The 23,972-nt window shown below is 40.1% G+C and overlaps 1 protein-coding gene across 3 annotated transcripts; it reads right to left on the reverse strand.

Moving 5' to 3' along the window:
* Positions 1 to 311: 311 nt before the first annotated feature.
* st3gal5 (ST3 beta-galactoside alpha-2,3-sialyltransferase 5) lies at positions 312 to 23,958 on the reverse strand. 3 transcript variants are annotated; one of them, XM_031757246.2, is made up of 8 exons: positions 23,809 to 23,958; positions 19,432 to 19,538; positions 9,581 to 9,698; positions 6,652 to 6,861; positions 5,805 to 5,938; positions 5,098 to 5,284; positions 2,703 to 2,861; positions 312 to 1,476 (listed from the first exon to the last, which is right to left on the reverse strand). In XM_031757246.2, the coding sequence occupies exons 2-8, from the start codon at positions 19,461 to 19,463 to the stop codon at positions 1,219 to 1,221; spliced, it is 1,098 nt and encodes a 365-aa protein (XP_031613106.1). In that variant the 5' UTR covers positions 19,464 to 19,538; positions 23,809 to 23,958; the 3' UTR covers positions 312 to 1,218. The 3 variants fall into 3 exon arrangements, with proteins under 3 accessions (XP_031613106.1, XP_039471113.1, XP_039471108.1); XM_039615179.1 differs by lacking the exons at positions 6,652 to 6,861; positions 9,581 to 9,698; positions 19,432 to 19,538; positions 23,809 to 23,958 and adding an exon at positions 6,333 to 6,606; XM_039615174.1 differs by lacking the exons at positions 6,652 to 6,861; positions 9,581 to 9,698; positions 19,432 to 19,538; positions 23,809 to 23,958 and adding an exon at positions 6,084 to 6,309.
* Between the last annotated feature and the right edge of the window lie 14 nt (positions 23,959 to 23,972).

Genomic DNA, 23,972 nt, shown 5'->3' on the forward strand with positions numbered 1-23,972 from the left:
GGGTCACTTTATGACAAGATGTAGTGTGGAAGGTAATTTCACTATCAGGGTCTCACAAGGCTTGTCAGCCCAATCAGCTGGCTAATCACTGGCACAAAGTGCAGACTGTAAACTGCTCTCCTTTTTGTGTCACTCATTCAGAGTTAATGAGAAGCAACTATTGTCAAGATTTAACCTGCAGTGTCCACCGACCTCCACACTTTGTGTGCACGGGGCACGGCTGCAGGCAAACAACTGAACAATAAAAGCACAAAAAACAAACCCAGGAACAAACAGAATACATCAAAAATAATGAAAAACTAAACAGAAGACCTTCTTTCTTGGACTTTATTAATGCAGACTGACACAGGATGTGAGCATGGTTGCACAATGTGACACATAAAAATGAGTCGAATAAAACTACAACGATGTAGAAATATTAAAAAATAAAAATAAAATTATAAGTCACATTTTATTTTCACCCCAGATATCAAAGAACAGCCACTTGGGAAGAGCAGCGAAGCGGCCGTTTCAATATCACAACTAAGTGAATCTGTTAAAAACAGCTTAAGCTGAAGACACCTTGGTCCAATCTGTGCAACTGAATACAGATTCATTTTGTTCCACTGATAATTTACTGCTGTACAAACATAATTTTAACTTACATCAGAACAATCATGATAACCACGATACCAAATAACACTGTTTACTAGTTACTGGTCATGTTCCACAACTAAAAATAACTCAAATACTATTTTTATTTTTTATTTTTATTTTACTTGTTTTTAGTTGATTCTATGCTGTTTTATCTTGTTTTCTTTTTAAGATAGGGCTGTTTTAATTTTTACGAATTATGTGTTTTATTTATTTATTTTTTGCTGTTTTCTGTTATTCTATTGTTTTTAATTTATTTTCTGTACAGCACTTTGGTCCTGTGCTGGGTATTTTAATGTGCTTTATAAAAAAAATTGGATTGGAAATACTCAGAAACTCCTGATGCAATCATGATGAGAATCACAGTTATTACAAACTGGAAGCTTTGCCACACGTGTGTGTGAGCAAAGACACAAGACTGCAGTTCAAGGCCCTTTCTCATTAAACACAAATCAGTTCTTCATAAAGCGTTTTGTTAAAAATATCAGGTAACTCTTGTTTGACTTCTTTTCAGTGCCGCAGAGAGGATATGAAAATGTTCACACCACAAAAAGGAAGTGCTCTGCACTAGAAGGCTGTGGTGGGTCAGCTGTGGCAGTAGGAGCAGTGGATCCCTCCTGTCAGGTCAGTGATGGTCCCCTCTCTCACCAGTCTTTGCAGGAGCTCAGTCTCTCTGTCCACGTTGTGCATGCTCTGCTCCAGCATGGCGCTCATAGGCAGGTGGTCATAGTAGTGCAGTGGCGCCCCGTGCTGGGAGAGGTTGTAGCCAAAGCCTGCCAGGCTGACCTCGTCGCACAGCAGGCTAGCTAGAGTCAGCGCAGACACACCTAGAGTGGGAATGTTCTGCAAATATACGTAAAAAAGGAGTCAGACTTTCTGAAAGAGAAAAAAACTTCACTGCTTTCCAATTTGTTTCTGTCTTCATGTTGCACATTGTTTACATTATGTTATTTTCTAAGTAAACTGACTATGGTTGAAGATGAAGTCAAGAAAGTCAGGGCACACAAATGGATAAGAGTGAGACACTGGGAAAGGCAAAGTAACATAGGCTATGAATAAATAAACTATGAATGACTTAGCTTACTGTAATATGCACATACAGGTAAACCGATAGTATCACGATGTTAGCCTTTTGTTAACGTCTTTCCCATGTCTGCAAGCAGTTCATGAGAACAGTAGTGCAATGAGCTCCATTAGAAACCTCAGCACGAGAAGGACTTTATTACTCCAGAGAAGGAGACAGAGGTTAACATAACTTGACACACAGAGCCACTTCTAAGCTTTTATTTTCTAATTTCACTAATCTGATCATTACAACCTAAATGAGCTCAAACCAGCTGTACCAGTAGTAAATCTGGTGGTTCCACCGACTCTGGACCTTTACTTTAAACACCTTCACAATATGAATACAGAGTCTGGGATTCGAGTGAGATCTAGAAATGGTCACGTTTGCTGCTGTTAGGTAGTACTGCAACAGTCAAAGTGACCACAAGGGAGAGTCACTCCAACACAACAGACTGGAGGCTACAGCACACATGACAGTTGAAACTGACATTTGGCACAGTGGCAGATGGACAAAGGGATGTTTTACTGTGCAAACAGATATAACTTGTTCTCTGTTAAAAAGTTTAAATCCTAAACTGGGCTGGCCCGTCTTTCTGCGTGGCTAAAAGTACAGAATACAGAGGCATTTCAAAAACGTCTTCAATGAATCAGAAGTTTAAAAAGTATTTATAAAATGTACTTACTAAAACTTACAGATTTTTAAACACACTTTTCACTTTCACTTTAGCCAGGGGTGGGGGAACTCCAGGCCTCAAGGCCCGGTATCCTGCAGGTGTTAGATGTGTCCAACACAGCTCAATTAAATGGCTAAATGCCCTCTTGAAGTCCTCCGGAGGCCTGGTAATGAACTAATCATTTGATTCAGGTGTGTTGACCCAGGGTGTGATCTAACACCTGTAGGACATTGGGCCTTGAGGCCTGGATTCCCCCACCCCTGCTTTATACCATAGACTTATGAATAGACCCACATTCAGTTAATGTGTGGCATGTGAATCATCAATTACCTGGTCCCAGCCCCACAGGCGTGGCCTGGGAAGAGGATATTTCAGGAGGTCCAGTGCAGTCTCTCTGATCACGTGTGGGTTTAGAAGTCTGAACTTGCTGGCTTTAAGAGGGATTTTATCTGGAACCTTCTGCCAGAAAAATAACCAGTCCCAAAGAGGCTGCAACACAAAGCACAAACTGTTTCTTTCAGACCAGGGGTCCGTTCTTCGTACCTCGCTTACTACATCCAAGATCAAATCATCGCGCTAACTTTGAGCTCGCTAATCCGGTTCTCCGAACACACCTGTTGTTGACGATTAGTACAGCTGGATGAAGTAATCTGAGATCACTGTGTGGCTTAAAAGGGGCTACGCATCGATAGTAGAAACATTGATCGGCAACCCTTTGATTGGTCGGCGAAGATGTCGAAGGAGCGCGCTCAGTATTTCACGGCAGCAGACCAAGAACTCTTGATTGAGGGATTTCAGGAGTTTCAGAGTTTAATTAAAACGCAGGGGAACACTGCAAAGGCTGCAAAAGCAAGGAGAGAGGGCTGGCAGAAAGTTGCTGACAAATTAAACTCGTAAGTAATTTATTATATTATATTACATCATATCCTCTTTCACATTAGAGCCACAACAGGACCCACTAGAACATGGGAACAAGTAAAAGTGAAATATAAGAATATTCCACAGAATGGTAATATTTATCACTTATATTGCTTTTAGTCTCTTGAAAAGAGACCCTGAAATAATCTGTTTGTTTATAACAGCAACCAAGAAAAGGGCAGAGCAAATAAAGACAGGTGGTGGTCCTGCACCCCTCGTCACACCCCCGGCTTTTGTACTGTGACATTTATTGACATTGTGGGTTTTTTTTGTGTGTAGTTTTACATAACACTCCATCACTTTTACCTGTTCCCATGCAAGGGTGACTGAAGCATGCACAGTAAGTTGGGAGACATATATATATATATATATATATATATATATATATATATATATATAGAGAGAGAGAGAGAGAGAGAGAGAGAGAGAGAGAGAGAGAGAGAGAGAGAGAGAGAGAGAGAGAGAGAGAGAGAGAGAGAGACAGAGAGAGAGAGAGAGACAGAGAGAGAGAGAGAGAGAGAGAGAGAAGTAAATAATCGATATCTCTCTATGAGCACACCGTCGCGCCGAGCTAAAGGATCCTGTCTATCCCGCAATATTCGCTGAATTCTGTAAACTCTCCTTATCAATCTTGCACCTTCCTTGCTCGCGTACAAACGGACAGGACATGGCTGCGACAGACTTCCCAAATCCACCTTCGCTTTTATAGCCGTGGTCTCTCATCTTGATTACACGAAGTGTTTTACTATTACTACTCTAAAATATGAATTACATCTGAAATAATCAAATACATGAAATAGAATGATTAATAGTACATTTCCCTTTTTTTCGGAAATGACCTGTATGTATCTGTATGAAATCAATAAAAGAATCAAATACATTATCTTTAGTTACATTGATAATATTTATTTATGGAAAAACAGTGGCGAAATATCGCTGTTGCTTTCGTATAAATGAAGCGGACATACCTGAGTGGCCGCGATCTAATCCTGTTTACATAAAGTAAGCCTGCTCCCGAGCAGGTTTACGCTTACGGATCTGTTGCTATGACAGCAAGTCCCAGATGAGCTTCGGAGAACCGAACGATCCAAGATCACGCGAAATCGTCAACAATCAAATCCGGCTAACTTACTTAGCGAGGTACGAAGAACGGACCCCAGCTCATAACACCGACTCACAAGAAAACGGCAGTGAGATCTGAGACTGTGTCACACTTTCACGTAGAAGCTGATACTAAGGAATTCACAAATTCACAATGACTTATGGAGCTAGCAACGGAGACGGAGTTACATAATCCACAAGTAGGGGAGGAATTCCTGGAAGCACACTTCAGCCAGATGTGAACATCTTGTAGTGTATAATGTCTGATAACAGGCTGTTTGTACTGTACATGATTTTGATTTTTATCTAATTTTTTCTAATTTATTTTCTTCAAAGCTTGCTCTTATATAAAAATATGAGAACTGATTTCTAATCTTCACCTTACAGACAATCCCAAATCTGTACTGTGTGCTATTACAGCGCTGCTACTATTTCCATTCAGTTTAATGTCATCATTCTAACATCTAACTGCATTTTAAACATTATCACAGTTTTTTGACTAGGTGCAGCCATTCATTATCTTTATAAGTGGTCAAATTTTCCATATTTATCTGTTTCTCCAGTTTTGTATGTGGCAAGATGGCATATTCTTAAATAACACAGCTTTAACCCAAGAACATGAGCTGATTTATTTGTGTGAAAGTGGGTTGCTGGTTAGTTTCACTTATGCTTAGTTTGATCAGATTAATTCACCAGTGCTACTCACCACAGAGAGCTGGTTGATCATAGCAGAGGTCCAGGTGATGTCTCCGCTTTTATACACCACCGTCACAAACAGAGTGTCTGGGTCTGTGTCAGCCCAGCTAAGAGGCGTGCCCTCTGGGTAACTCATCCTGATGGTGGTTCGATTCCCAACGTCAGTGCTGAACTTTCCCAGTGGACCTCGGTTTAACCTGAGGGACAAAGAGCCAACAGCAGAATGACTTTCTGTAGTAATATTAGTATGAAATCATATGATATTAATCCAATATTTCACTCACGTTACGATATTATTGCATTTTTTAACAATTTACAATATAAAATATATGCTATCAGCCTGTGAATCTGTTGGTAATTACATGCAATATGTCTCTGATAATACAGCTACTAACTGTGATAAATTCTCAAAGATCACGTATTTGTTGCTGTCTACATGGACAGAAATTCATATTTAACTATTACATTTGCACTCGGTAACCTTCCTGTTCTATAGGAATATTAGCTGAATACAACAATAGTGTATTTAATAACATATCGATATTTGGAGTCACCATATCGCCACGTAAAACATCGCGATACTATGCTGTATTGACTTTTTTACCCCAACTCTATAAAATATGGTGTTCTTGTCAAACATGCATTCAATATGGTCACCGTTTAATCAAGTAGGCTGTTTATTTTGTTCAGGTTTACTCATCAAGCAACAATTCTGACCTGATAATGGTGTCAAAGCGATCAATCAGCGGGCCAAGCTCCAGGCCTTTGAGAATGCCTCCATTTCCCACGACCACACAGCGCTGACATTTACTTGCAGTCTTCTCAGGCTGCGGTGAGTCAGAGGCTGGTAGCTGCAGAGAGAAATTCACACTCATTACATCTGTGCTCTGAAAAAGACTTGTGCACAGGTGCACAAATCAGTGGCTTACCACTGACTTGTGTTATATACGTGCATTCAGCAGCAGCGGTATTTTTTCTACATAGTGTAAACAGCACCTTGTATATGCATGTTTTGTTGAATTACATAAAAAATAAGAGGAACACTTTCTAACAAGAGTACAGAAAGTCATGTCAAGTCAAGTCATGTAAACTTGTGGGACATTGATGTGATCAGTGAAGTAGCAGAGGGGGTTGTTGATTACTTTCAGCTGCTTTGCTCTTAATGAAATTAACAACAGGTGCACCAGACGGGAAACAACGAGACAACCGCAGAAGCAAGAGTGGTTCGAGGGTGGAGGCACTCACTTGTTTTCCCTCCTCGTCTCTTCTCACTAGTTTTGCATTTGGCTAGGATCCGTTTCAGGACACCAACCATTGTCTCATTGTATGCAAGCACGTTGGGGCCATGCAAACTAGCGAGGACCGTTTTGAGTCGCTTAGCTGCTGCATCTTTTTTTTTTCACTTTCATTTTTGGGTGTGTCTTCAGCCCTCTGTACATTGATCATTTTCATTTCCATCCCCCACCCCACTGAGAAGTGTTTCTTTATTATTTTTTGAGCAGTGTAAATCACTCAGAGACTGAAGGATCTTAAAAAACAAAAAAAAACAAAAAACTGCATTCACCAGTTTTTGCAGCTCCGCTACTTTGCTCTGAAGACCTCTGAACCCAAACGGCGGGGGATACAAGAAAAGGTCATCAGTCAGCGGTTCGTCTTTCCACAGGAAAGGCTGGACATTGTGACTGGAAGCAGGGAGTTGAGCTAACAAGCTCTGTCTGGTGCTGCCAGGGCGACATTGACTCTCCAAGACTCTCTGCACATATTCATGCACCAGCTGCAGGAAGAAGAAAGGAAAGCAGTGTTGGGAAGGTTACTGTTCAAATGTATTCCACTACAGATTACAGAATACATGCCCCAAAATGTATTTTGTAACATATTCCGTTACGTTACTCAGTGAGAGTAACGTATTCTGAATACTTTGGATTACTTAATATATTATCAAGCTTTTTACAACTACATGAATGTACTATTGCTGTGTGATTTATTACTGTTACTGAAGGTTACTCTCCATACCAATACAGACTAGATGTTTAAATCTTAATATAAATGAGTAACAGTAGGGTGGACATTGGGTAAGGCTGCACTTTTTGCAGCGATCTCGTATAGAAAACTATTCCGTGCGTATATAAAACAGGTTGGCGGCTCCGAACCGTAGTAAAGGGACCTCTGGCTAATACGTCGGGTTCGTGTCGGGCTCGTAGCTGAAAACTAGCTTTACTTTGTTGTCTGGGTCAACTTTGCTAGCGAGAGACAGAGAGAGGCGTTGAAAGGCTGCTCCAACAGAACTTATTGTTTCAGAGGAAAACACGAACACAGCGTACAGTTGAGTCTTAATAGCTTACTTACAAATGGGCTCGTCAGGCACTCTTCTTGGCTGCAGTGGTTATTATTATATTTACATGCTTCCAGCTCCCGTTTTTGCTCCGTGACAGCTCGGACTTTTCCTTTCTCTCCCTCCGTCGCTCACAGACACATAACGGGTATGGCAGTCCATTCTCGCTGCAGCACGGACTACACTGCCCATGAGGCTACAGTCTTTAGGGCCATGCCTGTAACACTCTGCCTATTGCCTTCATATTAAATCATTTTTGTGAATAATAATTTTTAAAAATATTTCTTCGCGTCATTATGTGGGCCGCAAGTAGGGGTGACATGGGCCGTGAGATTGACACACAGACATTAGAGCCTCTTAATGCGAGTTTTGTTTGGGTTTCCACCGGTGTAGAATTACCAAAAATAGAGAGGGGACAGCCGAACATATGAAACAGGAAAAGACCGCCGTGTAATCCATTCATTTCAACCAAGTAACTGTATTCTGAATACCACCCTTTTAAACGGTAACTGTAATGGAATACAGTTACTCATATTTTGTATTTTAAATACATAACACTGGTACATGTATTCTGTTACTCCCCAACACTGAGGAAAGCAGACCATTTTCATCTAAAGTCAAAAAGGGAATGAAAGTTTAATCGGTTGAATGATATATGGATCTGATAGATAGGATTATGTAAAAAGCTGAATACAACACAACAAGCTGTCTGCACACTAAGTAAAAAGTGTAACGCAGCACTACACATCCGGGGCATTTATCTAATTTCATGATCTGGCTCGGGTTTATAAAAAAGACAAAGTGGCTTCAAACGCCACGTCTTCTGTTACAGAGACAGAGAGTCTCTTGTGGTTTTTGCATCTATGTCAGAACAGCAGCGCAGACACAGGGAAGTGTCAGCTCAGTTTCAGGGCCAGTGAACGAAACAAAGAACATCTGAAATAGATCAGGTTTAATGTGTCAAAACAACCGGCACCATTAGCTCACGTTAGGGCTGCAGCTATCGATTATTTTCATAATCGAGTAATCAATTAATTATTCCATTGATTAATCGAGCAATTGGTTAAGAAATACTTTAGTGAGAAATAATAATAATAACATTGTAAACAGAAAAAAACACAGGTCTTTCAGCATGAATTGTCATTGGACTCCATTTTTGAAATTTAGAGTTTAACTGCATCTGTCACAACTAAACCCTCTGTGTGTATGCGCACGCCATAAAATGTCATTAAAAAAAAGCAGCATTTTCTTAAATGCAAAAATATGTAACACACCTCAAGGTCAACGTCAAATAAGATCTATCTAAACCTAAACCAATCTAAACTAAGGTTTCCGGCGCCGCTCCGAGCTGGCAGCCAGTATCAGCAGCTCCAACCTGACCGTGTCCTTTTTTCTCTTTTTGGCTGCTGTTACAACCAAATTTCCCCTTGTGGGACAATTAAAGGATTATTCTATTCTATTCTATTCTATTCTCTTCTAAAAGCTCCTCTGTCTTCTTGGAAAGCTTTTTGATATTAGTGTTTTTGCATCGCTGCAAACAGAGGTTATGATCATGCAGACCTGTAATAATATTAATAATAATTTAGTGTTCAGCCTTACAGTGGGTGAAGCACCGACGTCTAAACACATCGACACGCTACAGAGCCGTGCGTGACTCTGCGGTGGTTGGATGTATCAGTGAGGGTGATGGTGTCGGAGAGGCAGATGTTTTTCAAGATACAGAGAATGCTGGACAACACCTCCCACCCACTCCGTGATGTGCTAGCCAGTCACAGGAGCACGCACAGACATTACCCATATTACCACTGAATAACACAGGAAATCATCTTCCTGTACAAGTTCTCCATTTAATGCACAGTTACACCCTTTCCATGCTCTATAGTGAAAATAACACGTTTAACAACATAGGAGTCAAATATCAATCATATATATTTAATCTCTGTAATATTCTGGGTATTTCTTCATTCATATATATGTATATAAAATAAACATCAGTCATGCTAAATATGTGATTTCTACTCCACTGCAGACACTATTGGTTTGAGACAGATGTACGTGTTGAACTCCTGCAGCTCCTTAATCTCACCAAGATTCTTCTCTTCTGAATACAGATAAGTCACCAAACCCACACCACGAACACTCTGCTCTGCTGTGCTCTCACCTTTCTATGCGCAGGGTTGACGACCCACTCTACAGGTTTGATTGGTCCTGTGCTCAGCATTGGCATAGAGACCAAGACCAGGCCAAGGAAAACCACGACAGCTGCCGCCAACACACGCCTGGACACACACACACACACACACACACACACACACACACACACACACACACACAGAGAGAGAAAGCACACAGGGCAAAATATTTTTAGTGACCAGGAATGCAGTTTATCTTATTACAACCCCTTTCACTGAGTTTGCTGCAATTCAATGAGCGCTTCGCAGAAAACAGACAACGTAACAACAAACTCGAGATTAAAAACATTAAAAGCGATATAAAACAGGTGAATACGACAGGGCTTGTAAAATGAATACGTATATAATTTATTTATAATTTATGAATAAATTATAAATATTTATTTTTTTATAATTTATTCATGCTAAAAATAGATTTAAAGACATAAAAAATGGTATCATGGAAAAAAAAAAAGGAAGCTACATGAGGAAGTAAGTAATTTTCATGGACTGAAACTGTCGAAAATAAATGTGTAAAATTACACAGCAGCAAAGCATTCTGGTAGCTCATTGCCCAGATTTTGTTTTTTGTTTAAACTGTAGTCGCACAAAAACCCCAGAAACAGACTGTTCTGCAGTAGAAAGTGAAAAACAGAAATGCTTCTGTCATTTAATTGTTTATTTCTTAATTACTTTGTGTAATATGTGCCTGCTTGTGCCTGTTTCTGCTGAGCAGCAGTTCAAACAAGTTATTAATTATAAACTGCTTCAAGCGCACACTCAGGCCTGTGAGACTCGACACTCAGACATCGAGCCACAGCTCTGTGGTACATACATTTCTGCATCTCTGGTGTTTAAAGACACTTTGTATATACTTTATTTAATGTAATATTCAATACTGAACTGTGACTTTACTCTTTTTTAAGGAAACAATTTTTTATTCAGTGTTTCTTCATAAACTCCTTATTTCTTATTGATTTACTGCTGGTAGGGAGAACACACACGAGGTTTAAGCCCTGAAACAGTTTGAAACCTTTTTGTGGATGGAAAGTAGCCAGCTCCTGCATTCTGCACTCAGCTTTGCAGTCTCCAGTATCATTGCTCATTTTACATTTTTGCTCATTTCTTCACTTTATCCCGACACGCCTGCATTTAAGCTCCCCGTCTCTCTGTAGCTGGCCTGTACCACTACACTTGCTGTCTTTGGAATCCTATTCTGTCTTTGCATGTGCTACTGTCATGATGTGGGAGGTGCAGATTTTAATCTTAATCTTTCTGTAAATCTGAGAGTCTTAAAATCAGTAGGACAATTTCATCACTACCTACCACGTTCCTGCTAATAATTCATGTGCTTGTCAAAATGTTACAGCTTGGATGGATTATTTGCTCAAAGCCTTTACAGTTCCACAGCTACATCTATCAAAAGAAATCGCTTGACTCTTAATAAAAAAGATTTCAACGGGCCGTGCTCTCCAACTGCTGCGAGAGTAGCTGGGTGCTGGTACGACATACCTGTCATGACACGAAGTATGTAAAGGGTGAGGTCATTACTCTCTTAACCACAATGGAAAATATCACTAATATAACTCTGGTCTGTTTTATAGTGCTACAAGAGAAATATGTTGGAAGCTCAGCTGGCTTAAGAGATTATTGAGTTTATAAAGCTAACTGCTTCAAGTTCAAGGGAATAACTGTGCGGATTCAAAATGAGACGGTTTCAAGGCAGATAAAAAGAGAGAGAGAACATAAATGGTGCTACTTCAAACAACGTCCTGACAGAGGTGCATCAAAATAAACAGAGAGCTCAACTGCATGCAATATGCACGCTTAACAGGATGTAAGAGGAGAGAAACCACTCAGGCTTAGAAACAAGTGCACTGTTATAAAACTGCACCAGCCTAGCTGATGAGTTAAATTCAAACCACACTGTGAACTATCTATTCATTCTTTCCACAAGATAACAGCAAAGTCGCATATCATAACTGTCTACACATACGACAGAAATGCACTGTAGCACGGCTACAGCTGAGCAATGGTCACGTCACAAGCTCATTAAAATCAAAACACATATTCACAATGATCACACAAACAATCGCTGTTACCCACACATCATAGTCAATTACATTTGTGACTGATTTTGTTTTATTTCCACCCTGTGCACAACACACACTGAGCAGCTGCTCAAGTGCACTGAAGACAGATTCACACAAATCACTAAATTGTTCAACGAGTAATCGAAAAATGTGCAAGTATATTTCCTAATGTCAAATGTTTATAGTGCAGAGTGGCCAGAAAAGCATCTGCTAATACCTAAAGCCAAAATACATATTAATCTGAACGAAACACGTCTTCGTTACATGCATCCCAAGTCTGATTTAGGTAAAGGGGATACTTGGCTTTGGACTGGGATAACCGCTGGTGGCTCATCTTCAGGCAGAAGGGACCAATTTAGGATCAGCTGATCCCTGGTTAACACCAGGATATTTAAATTAGTCAAGCAGCATTCAGTTACATGATAGCAGACAGCAAGCTATGATTGGCTACTTTGTAACTGAAGGAAAGCAACATTATCCATCCAGAAATTATCATTCGAAGCAATCATAACGCTGATCAACACCAGTCAGAAAAATCAATATGAAACTGAAGAAGGAAAGCACAAAAATGTGTATGCTTTTCAGGTGTCTTTGTCCACCGTAATAATTTATTCCTTAAAATATAAACACCAGTAGCACACAGAAAATCACAAAGAATGATATCTGATGCTGAATTTTTCTTCTGAGTGAATAAAAAGTCAGAGTAATTAAAGCTGTCTGTCCTCTGTCCTTTATCAGCTGATTTTGTGCTGTTGTGTAAAATGAATCAGCTGTGGATGGGAGTGGTTAAAAACATCCACACAGGGGTTCTGATCACTGTGAAACTTTAATGTGATACTGTCTTTTGGGGAAAAATAAAAATGTAAGGATCTGTTTCTTGGTTTGAAATAATCGACTACAGTCTTATTCAGTTTTTTCTGAATCGAAAGTTCAGCCATGTTCACTCATCTGACATACTGTTTCATTTCCTACATCAGCTATTCTGGTTAAACTGTGTGGTTTAAGAGACACAGCACACTATCTGAGAACAACAGTAAGGCAAACATTTGGCAGACTAGCAGCCACCGGGATTCAAGCCCTTTTAAGCACTTTCAAGGTCCACGTTCAAGCTTTTCCAGCACATTAACAAAAACAAGAATGCATGATCGCATCACCTCAGTAAGACTAAAACAAACCCTCTTCGGTTGACATAAATGTCTTTTGTTCCTTTTTGTTAAAACAGAGAAAAACACACCACACAAAAATACTGCAAAAGGAAAAGGTTGCCTTATATGCATATAGTTTATAAACTGAAAACACACATTTCACTTAAAAATTAAGACCTGAAAATGTGAACAAATCAACTTGTTAGATATCCATCTCCTCTTGACAATAAATAAGCCCCAAAACAAGAAAACTGCACCAAAATAACAAACAGCAAGGCCAAATTAATAAGTCTTCTCATCAGATACTGATGCTTCTTTCCTATGTAACACACGAAATAGGAGACAGATGTTTCTTAGTTCTTTTAAAGTTTATTCCCAATAAAACTAACTGTAAGATGTTTGACGACACTGCTGTCTGTATTATTAAATGATCACCTTTAAAGTGTTTGTGCTAATAACATCATGTACGGTGAGACAGAGATGGACAACAGCTCTGACTGGGAGAGGCTTTGAACAGATGATACACTCAGTTCAATTCAGCATGTAAGACTTTAAGAATGCACAAGCATCTATCTAAAAACTATTTATTTAGTGAGGGGTCTGACAAAATGCTTTTGCCATTATGTAATCTGTAACTTCCACAAAGTATGCTGATCAGTGTAATTTTCAATGATTAAACTGTAGTAGAGACGAGCAAACAGATTGGCAGATCTGAGAAGAGAGAACCTTTGTTATGAAAATGATTTTAATCTTTTATACATGATTGCATTTGAGCTTATTAAAGAGCTGTGGCTCCTGGTCAACTGAGGGTCAGAAACTCTTGGCAGGCGTTAATGATCAGCCAATACACGGTGAGGAGGACAGGAGCTCTGAAAGGAATTGCAACACACCTGCTTACATGACAGACGCCTGGAGTTATTTTTATCTTTTATTACTTATATCCTTTAGAGCTAAGATTTAAGTTTGTATCATTTATCACTTATATCCTTTGAAGTAAGTTTTAAGTTTCATTTATGTTCAGTTTAAGTAAGTTTCCTTCATGGTTTGAGTGTCATCATTTGAGTGTGACATTTAGTCTAGAAGTCACACATAGTTCAGCTGTGTATGAGCTCAGGCCTTATGTCTGGCTAGGACGAGAGGTGTGAGGTGAGACGGGGTGCAGGAGAGGTCATGACACATACATAGCATACACAGCAGACACCCACACACTCACACACACACGTACACACCATAGTAGATTCATTTTAGTAGGTAAGAAGTTAAGATGTGTTTTTGCTGCAATTGCAAATTGTGCCGGCATATTGTCGGATGGTTACAGGAAGTGCACCTGATGTTCTGGGAGATAAGAATGCATTCATGGGGCAACACCGGGATGGAGATGAGACGTAATGTTTTTAAAACTATGTTAAAGTTAACGGGACATTTTGTGGTTTAGGTTGACGTAAGCTGTATTGTGTCTGTTTTTGCAAAAGAGGGGGCTTTGTTGTCTTACCCATATAAAACCTTTGTCTAATTATTGTAAGTTTAGTTCGATTGCTGACTTTGCCCAGCGTCGGACTCCGCGCGTGTAATCAATAAATCTTTGCTTTGATCACATCTTCTGGACCAGAGTTGTTATTTGCTTGTGAGCCCTCCGTACTCCTTTTCTCCAATTTTTGAACCTTAACATTAGTCTATCATCCGTGATATCATTATGTACAGTTATAATGTATTATTCATCTCCCTTAAATAAACAGGCAGCCTTAAAGTTTGAAACATTCATAAACAAAAACACATACATGAGTGCCCACAGGCCTCACTGTCAGCTTGAAGCCATTATAATGTTTACGTTTTTTAATGTGTAGGTGCTCACGATAAACCGATTTTGAATGAAAGTCAGGGAACTTTGGTAGAACACAAAGTGTCTATTCTTTGTGCCCATATGGATCAGTCATATTGCTGTTGCCAAAGGCACCAAGTTAATAGTTGAAAAATCTGCAGAGATACACAAAAATATGAACAGTATTCTATTTACTTGGTGACAACTTCGCTTTTAGCCTTAAACCAGAAACCATTAAGTTGGCTAGTTGTGTATCGGGTTTAAAGCTTTCACTTGAGGGAAGTAAATCATATAAAGCTACTGCGCAGTAATGTTAGCTAAGTTCACAGCATATTCCACAAATTACCATGCCATAAAGATGCCAGAAAGATTTCCTGCATGTTACTGTAGCAATCACTGTTTCAATCTGACTGTATCTGTAGAAAGCTTCAGACAGAGAACTCATCGACCAATCATCTGTTGTGTTGGAATCGGTCGCACGATAGAAAATTGTCTTTCACAGTTATCCTTCACAGGCTGCAGACAGTCTGTGATCTGATTGAGAGTCAATCATTGAATGATATCAAACAACACGCTGAATGGCTCAGTGGTACAACCTTGAACTGGATCCACCTGAAGGTATAAAAGGTTTAGCACACCACGTCCAGGTCAGAGTACACTTGCAAGAAAGGATAGATATGACATGGAAAAGGCTCAAAAACTGGATCAGAGCCAGTTCAAGTTCGACTCCAGCTCATTTCTCTATCTAGAGTGTAAGCTCTATCTATCTCTAAAATATATTTCTTATGTTTGTCTTTACAGACTTGGAAATATGTCAGCAACAGTAACTGTTCAGGAACATTTACTGATACTGAACTCTGACTCTGTAAGAGAGCTAGCATCTATCAGTGAAGGCTGACGTTAGTTCAAATTAAGAATAGAATAGAATAGAATAGAATAGCTTTTTATTGTCACTGTTACAAGAACAGTGAAAGGCAGTTTGGCATCTCTCCGTGTGTGTGGAGTACACAATAGCGTAAGTATTTACACAATGACAAATTTACATTTACACAAGAAAGATATGTACAAGTTATACATACACCTGCAAACATACACGCACATACATATTTGCACATACACGCTTACATCTATATACATACACATACATGCCATCTAACTAGCAGGTGCATTGAGAGGTGCAGTGTGATCAGTGATATTGCACATTGAGTGGGGTGGGGGGTGCTGTTGGAACTATACTAAATAATGTTATAATAAATACAGTTTAAAGAGGTAGGGGTGTTGTTTGCATTGAACTATAAACAGAAATACAATTTATAAATAAGGTGTAATGTCCATGAGTGTTGGCAGTGCAGTTATCCTCCAATCAGGGTGGAGGTAGGGCATGTTTGACAGCCTGTGGGTAAAAACTTCTGTTGAGTCTGTTTGTCTTCGACCTGATGGACCTGTAGCGCTTTACCAGAGGGAAGGGGGGAAAAGTGAGTGTCCAGGGTGCGAGGGTCTTTAATGATGATGCTGGCTTTCTGCTGAAGTCTGCCAGTATAGATGTCTCTGAGGGAGTTAGTGAAGTGCCGATTGCCCGCTCTGCTGCCCTCACCACCCGCTGCAGTTTCCTCTTGTCCTCCGCAGTGCAGCAGTTGAACCAGAGTGTGCAGCAGTAAGTCAGAAGGCTCTCAATGGTGGAGCGGTAGAAGTTTACTAGCAGTCTTTGGGGTAATTGAGCCTGACGTAGTTTCCTGAGGAAGTACAGCCTTTGTTGTGCTTTCCCTACCTGGTGGGAGATGTTTGTGGACCAGGTAAGGTCGGCCGAGATGTGGACTCCGAGGAACTTAAAGCTTTCTACCCTTTCTACCTCCTCCCCATCAATGTAGAGGGTAGAGTGCTCAGATCGCTTTGTTCTTCTGAAGTCGATTACCATCTCCTTGGTCTTGGCTGTGTTCAGATGCAGGTTGTTGTCGTCACACCATTGCTTCAGATGCTGAACCTCCTCTCTGTAGGCTGAATCATCGTTGTTGTCGATCAGTCCTATGACAGTGGTGTCATCAGCAAATTTTATAATGGTGTTACTGGTGTGGATAGTTGAACAGTCATGGGTGAAAAGTGAGTATAAGAGGGGACTGAGGACACACCCTGTGGGACACCCACATTCAGAATGAGGGTGGAGGAGGTGTGCTCTCCCATTCTTACGCTCTGGGGTCTGTTGCTCAGGAAGTCCAGTATCCAGCTGCACAGTGAGCTGCTGAGTCCTAAGTTGCTTAGTTTATTAACCAGTTTGTGGGGTTGAACTGTATTGAAGGCAGAGCTGAAGTCCACAAACAGCATTCTCACATAGGTGTTACTACAGTCCAGGTGTGTGAGGGCTGTGTGAAGAGCTGTTATTATGGCATCCTCTGTCGACCTGTTTGCCCTGTATGCAAACTGGTATGGATCGAGGTCTGCAGGGATGGCAGCTTTAATGTGTGACATGATGAGCTGTTCGAAACATTTGGCAATTATGGGTGTTAAAGCAACTGGACGATAGTCATTCAAGCAGCTCACTGTGTTCTTCTTGGGCACTGGAACGATGGTGGCTGACTTAAGGCAGGATGGTACTACAGACTGTAGCAGTGAGAGGTTGAAGATGGTGGTGAAAACCTCTGCTAGTTGGTCTGCACATGCTTTAAGCACTCCACCGGCTGCACCGTCAGCACCAGCTGCTTTCCTCGCGTTGACTCTGCGCAGTGTGGCTCTGACCTGGTGCTGCTCCAGCTGGATGGGAGCGTCGTCCCTCTCTGTAACGGCAGGATGGGTGATGGTGTCCCTGTTTTCTTGGTCAAAGCGGGCGAAGAAATGGTTTAGGGTGTCAGGTAAGGTGATGTCTGGGGAGTTGGTTTGTGTGCAACTGTCTTTGTAACCAGTGAGTGTCTTGATCCCCTGCCACATGTTTCTGGAGTTCTTTGTGTTAAAGTGTTCCTCGATGCGCTGTTTGTATTTGCGCTTGGCTTCTTTTATGCCTTTAACCAAAGATTGGCGTGCCTCTTTGTAGACTTGTTGGTCTCCTGATTTGAAGGCGCTGTCACGTGCTCTTAGTAGGGCTCTCACCTCACTGTTGAGCCATGGCTTCTGGTTCGGGAACACTTTAACAGTCTTTGTTGTTGTTACGCCTCAGTACAGAAGCTGATGTATGAGAGTACGGCAGATGTGTGGTTTTCCAAGTCTGATCCTTCTGCAAATACACTCCAATTCGTGTTATCAAAACAGTCTTGTAGGGCCGTGGTGGCTTCCGCGGTCCACACGCTTACTGATTTTTCAGATGGTTTTTGTCTTTGAATTAGAGGTTTATAAGCAGGGATCAGGGACAGAGAGAGATGATCAGATAAAATATTAAGGAACAGTTTTTCTGTAAACCGCATTCCACATTTTCTATCCAGTAATGGCAGAAATAGTGAAATTCTCTATAAAGGAGCAGGGCTCTTAAAGTCCATTGGTACATTAAATGTTGAGGGCAGATCCGCCTGGTGATTGTTGATGCATGGCTAACTAAGATAACAGGTCTGTCAGTCGGTTAGCTCAGTTTCACTTTTGATGGCAGAAACTTCAGGACATGAGCACACAAGTATAAGGAATATGCAGCAGGAATTCTAGAGCCAGGGCTATAAATCCAGCTTCACAAGACGGCTGCGGAAAGGAAGAACTGGCAAACCCGAGAGGACCTGACTAGCATTGCTCACCCACCAGGTGCTGTGCATCTCTATCACGATCACAACCATGGGTCATTTGATAATTACCTTTTATACTAGAAGTGGCTCTGAAGTTGGATAGTATGCACCACGATCACATAATTGCTAAAGACAATGCAATACTTCCACATCCTGCCTCCACTTACAAAAACCAAGGTGTCTCCTTCCATCCTGTGAAGGATTCTCTTTTACTGGAAAGTACTGTGTCCTTTCAAGCAGCAGATCAGGCTTCTGACTACACTCTTCATGTGATTTACATGCAAACATGGCAAAGTAATGAAGAAAGAATAGTAATGAATGACGTACTCGGTAATAGTAATGAAGAACTTAGATTAGCGCTTCAGATAGCAAAGGTTGAAACGTTGCATGCAGACTGAGAAGAATTTAGAACAAGCTGTGCCTGTTTTCTGCAAGTTACAACTGGCACTCTGTCTACATACGTGTAAGCAGTTTGGAATGACATGTGATTAATATCAGAATGAGTGGGAGCTGGAATTCCTCTTAAGTATGACACAGCATAGTTCGTCTCCATGGCGTGACATGATCTTTTTGGACTTTTGTTTTATTTCTTTTATTGCTTGCTTATTGCTCTTCTCAATTTCCTCAAAAGCCACAGCCACTGAAAACAAAATCAGTCAATGATTAAAATGAATGAGTAAAGCTCTGCTATTCCCGGTCAGATTCATGTCTGACTATGGGCAAAGCATGTTGTGATGTTGAATAATTCATTGTCTAATAAATTTGTCATTTCTTAAAATTTAAAAGGGATTTACAAAAAACAAAACTGAATTAAAAAAATATATTTTTGAATTCTGCATTAAAAGACTGATTTTTAAAAATACAATTTAAAAAGTCAAACAAAAAAACAGTTTCAAAAATCAAATTAGGAATACCTTCATTTTTTCTTTTCCACCCCTCCTTTTCAATTCCATTTCTGTTTTTCTGCACATTTTATTTCACAACTCATGATGAAATTACGAAATGCTTTATTTCGATGTGCGTGACTTTCCTGGTCCTCCTTATATAACCACCAAAATCACTGGGAGTCTTCTGTGTTCTGAGTATCACCTGTGTGCTGCCCAGCGCATAGGAAGCCTCATGCTGGTCTCTGTGTTCTGGGACGTCTTCTGGTCTCTGCTGTAGACTGAAGCTCTCTGATTGTCAGGAGTCCTGACCTGCACACACAGGCATGGCCATTATCAAACACTGAAAACAGTCGACGTTCTATGCATGACTCCAGTTTTTGGTCACTGAAAAACACTCAGGTTTCCTGCACACAGACTTTACTGAGCAGCTTCCTCAGTTCATTCCAATATGAAGGTCGCCATGTGAGAGTAATTCATTAGTGGACAGACACAGCTCTTATTTTGAAAGTTTAGTCACTAGAGCCTAATATTGCTATTTGCCAATATTGGTTATTTCCAGATGTTTTGGTGTCTGCATTTATTGGGGCACATATAATTAAAATTTAAGAAAGGAAAGAGGAGCAACACCCTTCAACTATGAGTGCTAATGTTGCTGAAAGCCCTCTGACAGTCACACTCTGTGTCAGCAGCACGTATTTGGACCAAAAAATAACTCTTTAAAAACACACACACACACACTGAACCATCTTATCAGCAAAGACTCATAAAGAATGACATTGTTTTTATGGAGACTTTTAAGAAGACAGTGTAATTACTGTCAGCTAATTTGTTGGTTAAAAGCAAGGAAGCATGACTCACAAATCAGAAGCAGCTAAAACCACACTACCAGTGTAACCTGTCACATTGTCTAAGTGCTCTAACTCTGTCTAACTCTTTAGTGCACTGTGCTCCACAGAACCTAGGCTTACGATACAATTGTTATTAACAGTTATTAACTGATTCAACGTTAACTTAAACTGTCCCTTAAATAATACTACAAAAATATCACCTAAACTTAAAGAAAAATGTCCAGACAATAAATATATTTATTAATCTTTGTATTGTCTCTGTCCTGTGTTTGTTTATTGTACAGTTAGTAGTGTATAGTTATTATTATAGTATTGTATAGCTAGTAATAGCACCTTTTTATCTCCTAATTTTACCCAAATTTATCAAGTTATTATTTATTTGTAATTCCTAGTTTTATATCTCTTGGAGATCTATTTTTTTATATTCTTAGAAATGCACCATGGGGGGCTTGGGGTGAAACGGCATTTCGGTACGCTGTATACTGTGTATGTTGTTATACTGACAATAAAGTTCTTGAATCTCAATCTTGAATATATCCACACAATTGCACACATGTGTTTGTTAACACTGAACAGAAGTGTAGCTAAGTCCTGCCAAATGAGGTGGAAATGATAAAATTCCAAACATTTATGAACTTTTCTGAAATATTTACTTTTTTATAAAATAATAAAATAGTATTTTATTTTATTCTATTCTGTACAGTTGTGTACTGTATTTATTCTTATTTTATTTTATTCTAATTTTTGCTTCATAACTTTTGCACTGTCCACTTCCTGCTGTGACAAAACAAATTTCCCACATGTGGGACTAATAAAGGTTATCTTATCTTATCTTTTCTCAATCCACTGTCTTGTATTTGGCTAAATCCTTATCAAATCAAAGTAAGTAGTAAAAAGATATCCTGTTTTTATTAAAGCTGAAGACAGAAGGTAAATGGACTGGTTCTTATACAGCGCTTTTCTACCCTATGAGAAGCAGTCAACGGGAAAAAAATAATAGGGCTGTTAACGGCACCCCCCTCAGAGTGCAGCGATTCATTTACTCAAACTCTTAACACAAGGAAAGAAAGGCAGTAGCCTATGTTCAGAAAAAAACAAAAGCATTTTATTTAAATATACATCTGAACAAGAGGCACACCCCTTTGGTTACATCCTCAGGTTTACCTCTTTTATCCGGTTTAAAGCCAAAGAAATCCCGAATTGGCAGCTTTTTATTTTTTTGGCCTCAGTTCCTCCATGTTTGGACTTCTTCCGTGTTCTAAACGTGCAAATCAGTCCGTGCATGATTACATACATACATCAAAAAGTCACCTGCATGAATATTTCCCCTATTGTCATCTACTGGACTGATGAATGTTGGTTGGAAAAAATTTACATATCGCCCAACCTTATTTGGCAGCTTGCACAACTTGACAGAGACAACGTTTGTATTCTTTTAGGGGGAAGGTCTTCCATCTTTCAGTAAGACAATCCTTAAACCCATGTTGCGTCTATTTCAACGGCATGGCTTCATCATAACAGTCTGAGTACTGAACTGGCGTGACTGCAGCCCAGACCTTTATCCAACTGAAAACACCGGAGCATCGTGACACCAAAACTACAACAAAGATGACCCACGACTGCCGAGCAGCTAGACTCCTGTATCACACAATAACAGGATATTCCTCTCCTAACAGCCATGCTGTTGTAATTGTAATTTGCAGACAAAGAAAGACTTGTTTCCAAGAGTTTGCACTTTGGAGCCACAATCAGGGGCCACAGAGTGGAGCTTATTTCTAAGTGAAAGGATAAGACAGATCCATTTCACTACAGCTGCACTCAAAAATAAGATCAACCAGACTCTGCATTAACTCAAAACACTCCTACCCTCCCCTATTTTAGAAGAAGTTTCTAACACATTAAATGAAAAGAAAGGCAACTTTGGAAATTCATCATTCATACATTGTAAACAAAACCTTATAATTCTGAGTCAATGCCTAGACATAAACATAAGAATAAGAAGACACCACAACGGAAGACTGCAAGGAAAAGTGGGTGAAGAACTTATTAGAGAGGAACCTCCCTGAACCTGAAAAAGAAGGTGATAACCAAAGGACTTTGCCATTTCGCCACAACAGCTGCCCATAGTGGACCGAATCACAGGCATGGAAACAGCGATACAGATTAATAAATGAATACTTCCTCCATCTAACCGTAAAATACAAAAAAAAGACTGTCATTTCCCTGCAAAGACCAAAACATCACCACATTACCAACTGACAAGGGGAAGGTGCACTATTGTTCTAAACTCAACTGATTATCACACCATAATGACTACACTCCCCCTCAGTGACAACAACACCTATGAGCCCTTAAGACAAGACCCCAGAATCAAATATAAAATTAAAGTCATCAGTTTGAGCTGTTTCACTGCATCCTCGGTATCTACAACCAGGAATCACGAGGCTGTGTGCATTCAATAATGTAGCCTAATACAACATATCATACAGACCCGTCGCTGTTCCTTAATTATTATTCAACAACTTCCTGAATTTATTCCACCCAAACCTCACCCTACTTTTTTTCTTTTGGTGCATCCATCTCTGACTGCACGAAAAGTCCAGAAAAGTGGACATCAAACTCGGAATACTATGCTGAGAAACAAAAGTACAAATGTGCAGATTACAGTTGTCGTTTCCTGCCAAACATCTGCCATCTACAACATGCTTAGTGTGACTGAGTTAGTGACAAACATGATCAACTCTCTTACCAAGTCTTGTGATACAACATACATCCTCTTTATTCACACAGGGGTGTGACCTGCGGTATCCTTGTGCATCTCTCCACTGGTCAGCGATTTCATTTTGCACAAACACGGACAGTTCCCCCAAGTTTCTCCTTCCTTCTGACAGACGCAGCTTTCTTATACTTATCATCACTCCGTCCTTATGTGCTAGAAGCTTTTTCTCAAAATACTATTTAGACTCTAACATCGAAATTTCGACCTCATTCTCAAAATTATTAATATTATATTTTTTTTCTTAATGCAGCCACATTGCTCCCTCGTATTAAATCAGTATGAGTGTCTACTGCATCCCTGCTGCCGTTAAGTGGTAAGAACTCCAGGGACAGATTAATAAGCTCTTTATAAGTGCTCGGAGAAAGAGCCGGGGCGGCGGGTGTCTGACACAGTAAATGCGGCCTGTGAAGATAAATGATTTTATTGCTCCGAGTCTCTTAACAAACGGCCAACCAGCCCTTCAGAAAAAGTAAAAATAAAATAAAGGTAAACATTTTTGCTTTTCTTTCGTAGCTTCGGCTTTCTCCTTATTTGCTAACGTTTCGCCCACGTAGGTCTTTCAGGACGGTCCTGCGCAGTGCTGCTGGGGATTCTGGACAAATGCGCCATATCGTTTTTACAAACGCTGTTTAATTAAATTCCGCTAAACTGCGTGAAAATATCACATGAGTAATCAACTGTTTATTTACAAGTAACGCAAATTTTTTTTTTAAATACAGCGAAGCTTTTGTAATAGTACAAGAAAAAAAAGATACAGCATCAGCGGTCGACTGTTAATAACAGCAGCTTCAAAATGTAGCAAAACACTGACCAGCAACGAAGGTTCAAGTCAGCTTACAGGCTGACCATTGTGACCATATCGAACCAAACTGCATTTTACCCCCAGCTGCTGACGCCTTTTACCAGTTCAACCCAGCTTCTACTGTTTCGCCTCATTTCGTTATGTACTCACCCTTCCATAGATAGCCACGAGCGGTCATTGCGCATCCTTCACTCGAGAGTATATTATCGCATCTCGAAATTCTGCAGTTTTATCATATAACCTTCACTGGTCGGTCCTACCGTAGGAGACCAACCAACCAATCAAATTGCGTAAAACTTCCCATCATTTCCGTT

This window comes from Oreochromis aureus, linkage group 2, assembly GCF_013358895.1.
Source record: "Oreochromis aureus strain Israel breed Guangdong linkage group 2, ZZ_aureus, whole genome shotgun sequence".
In the NCBI taxonomy this organism is placed as follows: Eukaryota; Metazoa; Chordata; class Actinopteri; order Cichliformes; family Cichlidae; genus Oreochromis; species Oreochromis aureus.

Bases quoted from the DNA above. Each gene is read 5' to 3' on its own strand.
- st3gal5 (XM_031757246.2), bottom strand. From the start codon at position 19,463: ATGAGGCTTCCTATGCGCTGGGCAGCACACAG. The intron at 5,285-5,804 runs GTCAGAATTGTT...TTTGTCCCTCAG, and splicing joins CGCTTTGACACCATTATCAG to GTTAAACCGAGGTCCACTGG. The intron at 2,862-5,097 runs GTGAGTAGCACT...TTTGTGTTGCAG, and splicing joins TGATCAACCAGCTCTCTGTG to CCTCTTTGGGACTGGTTATT.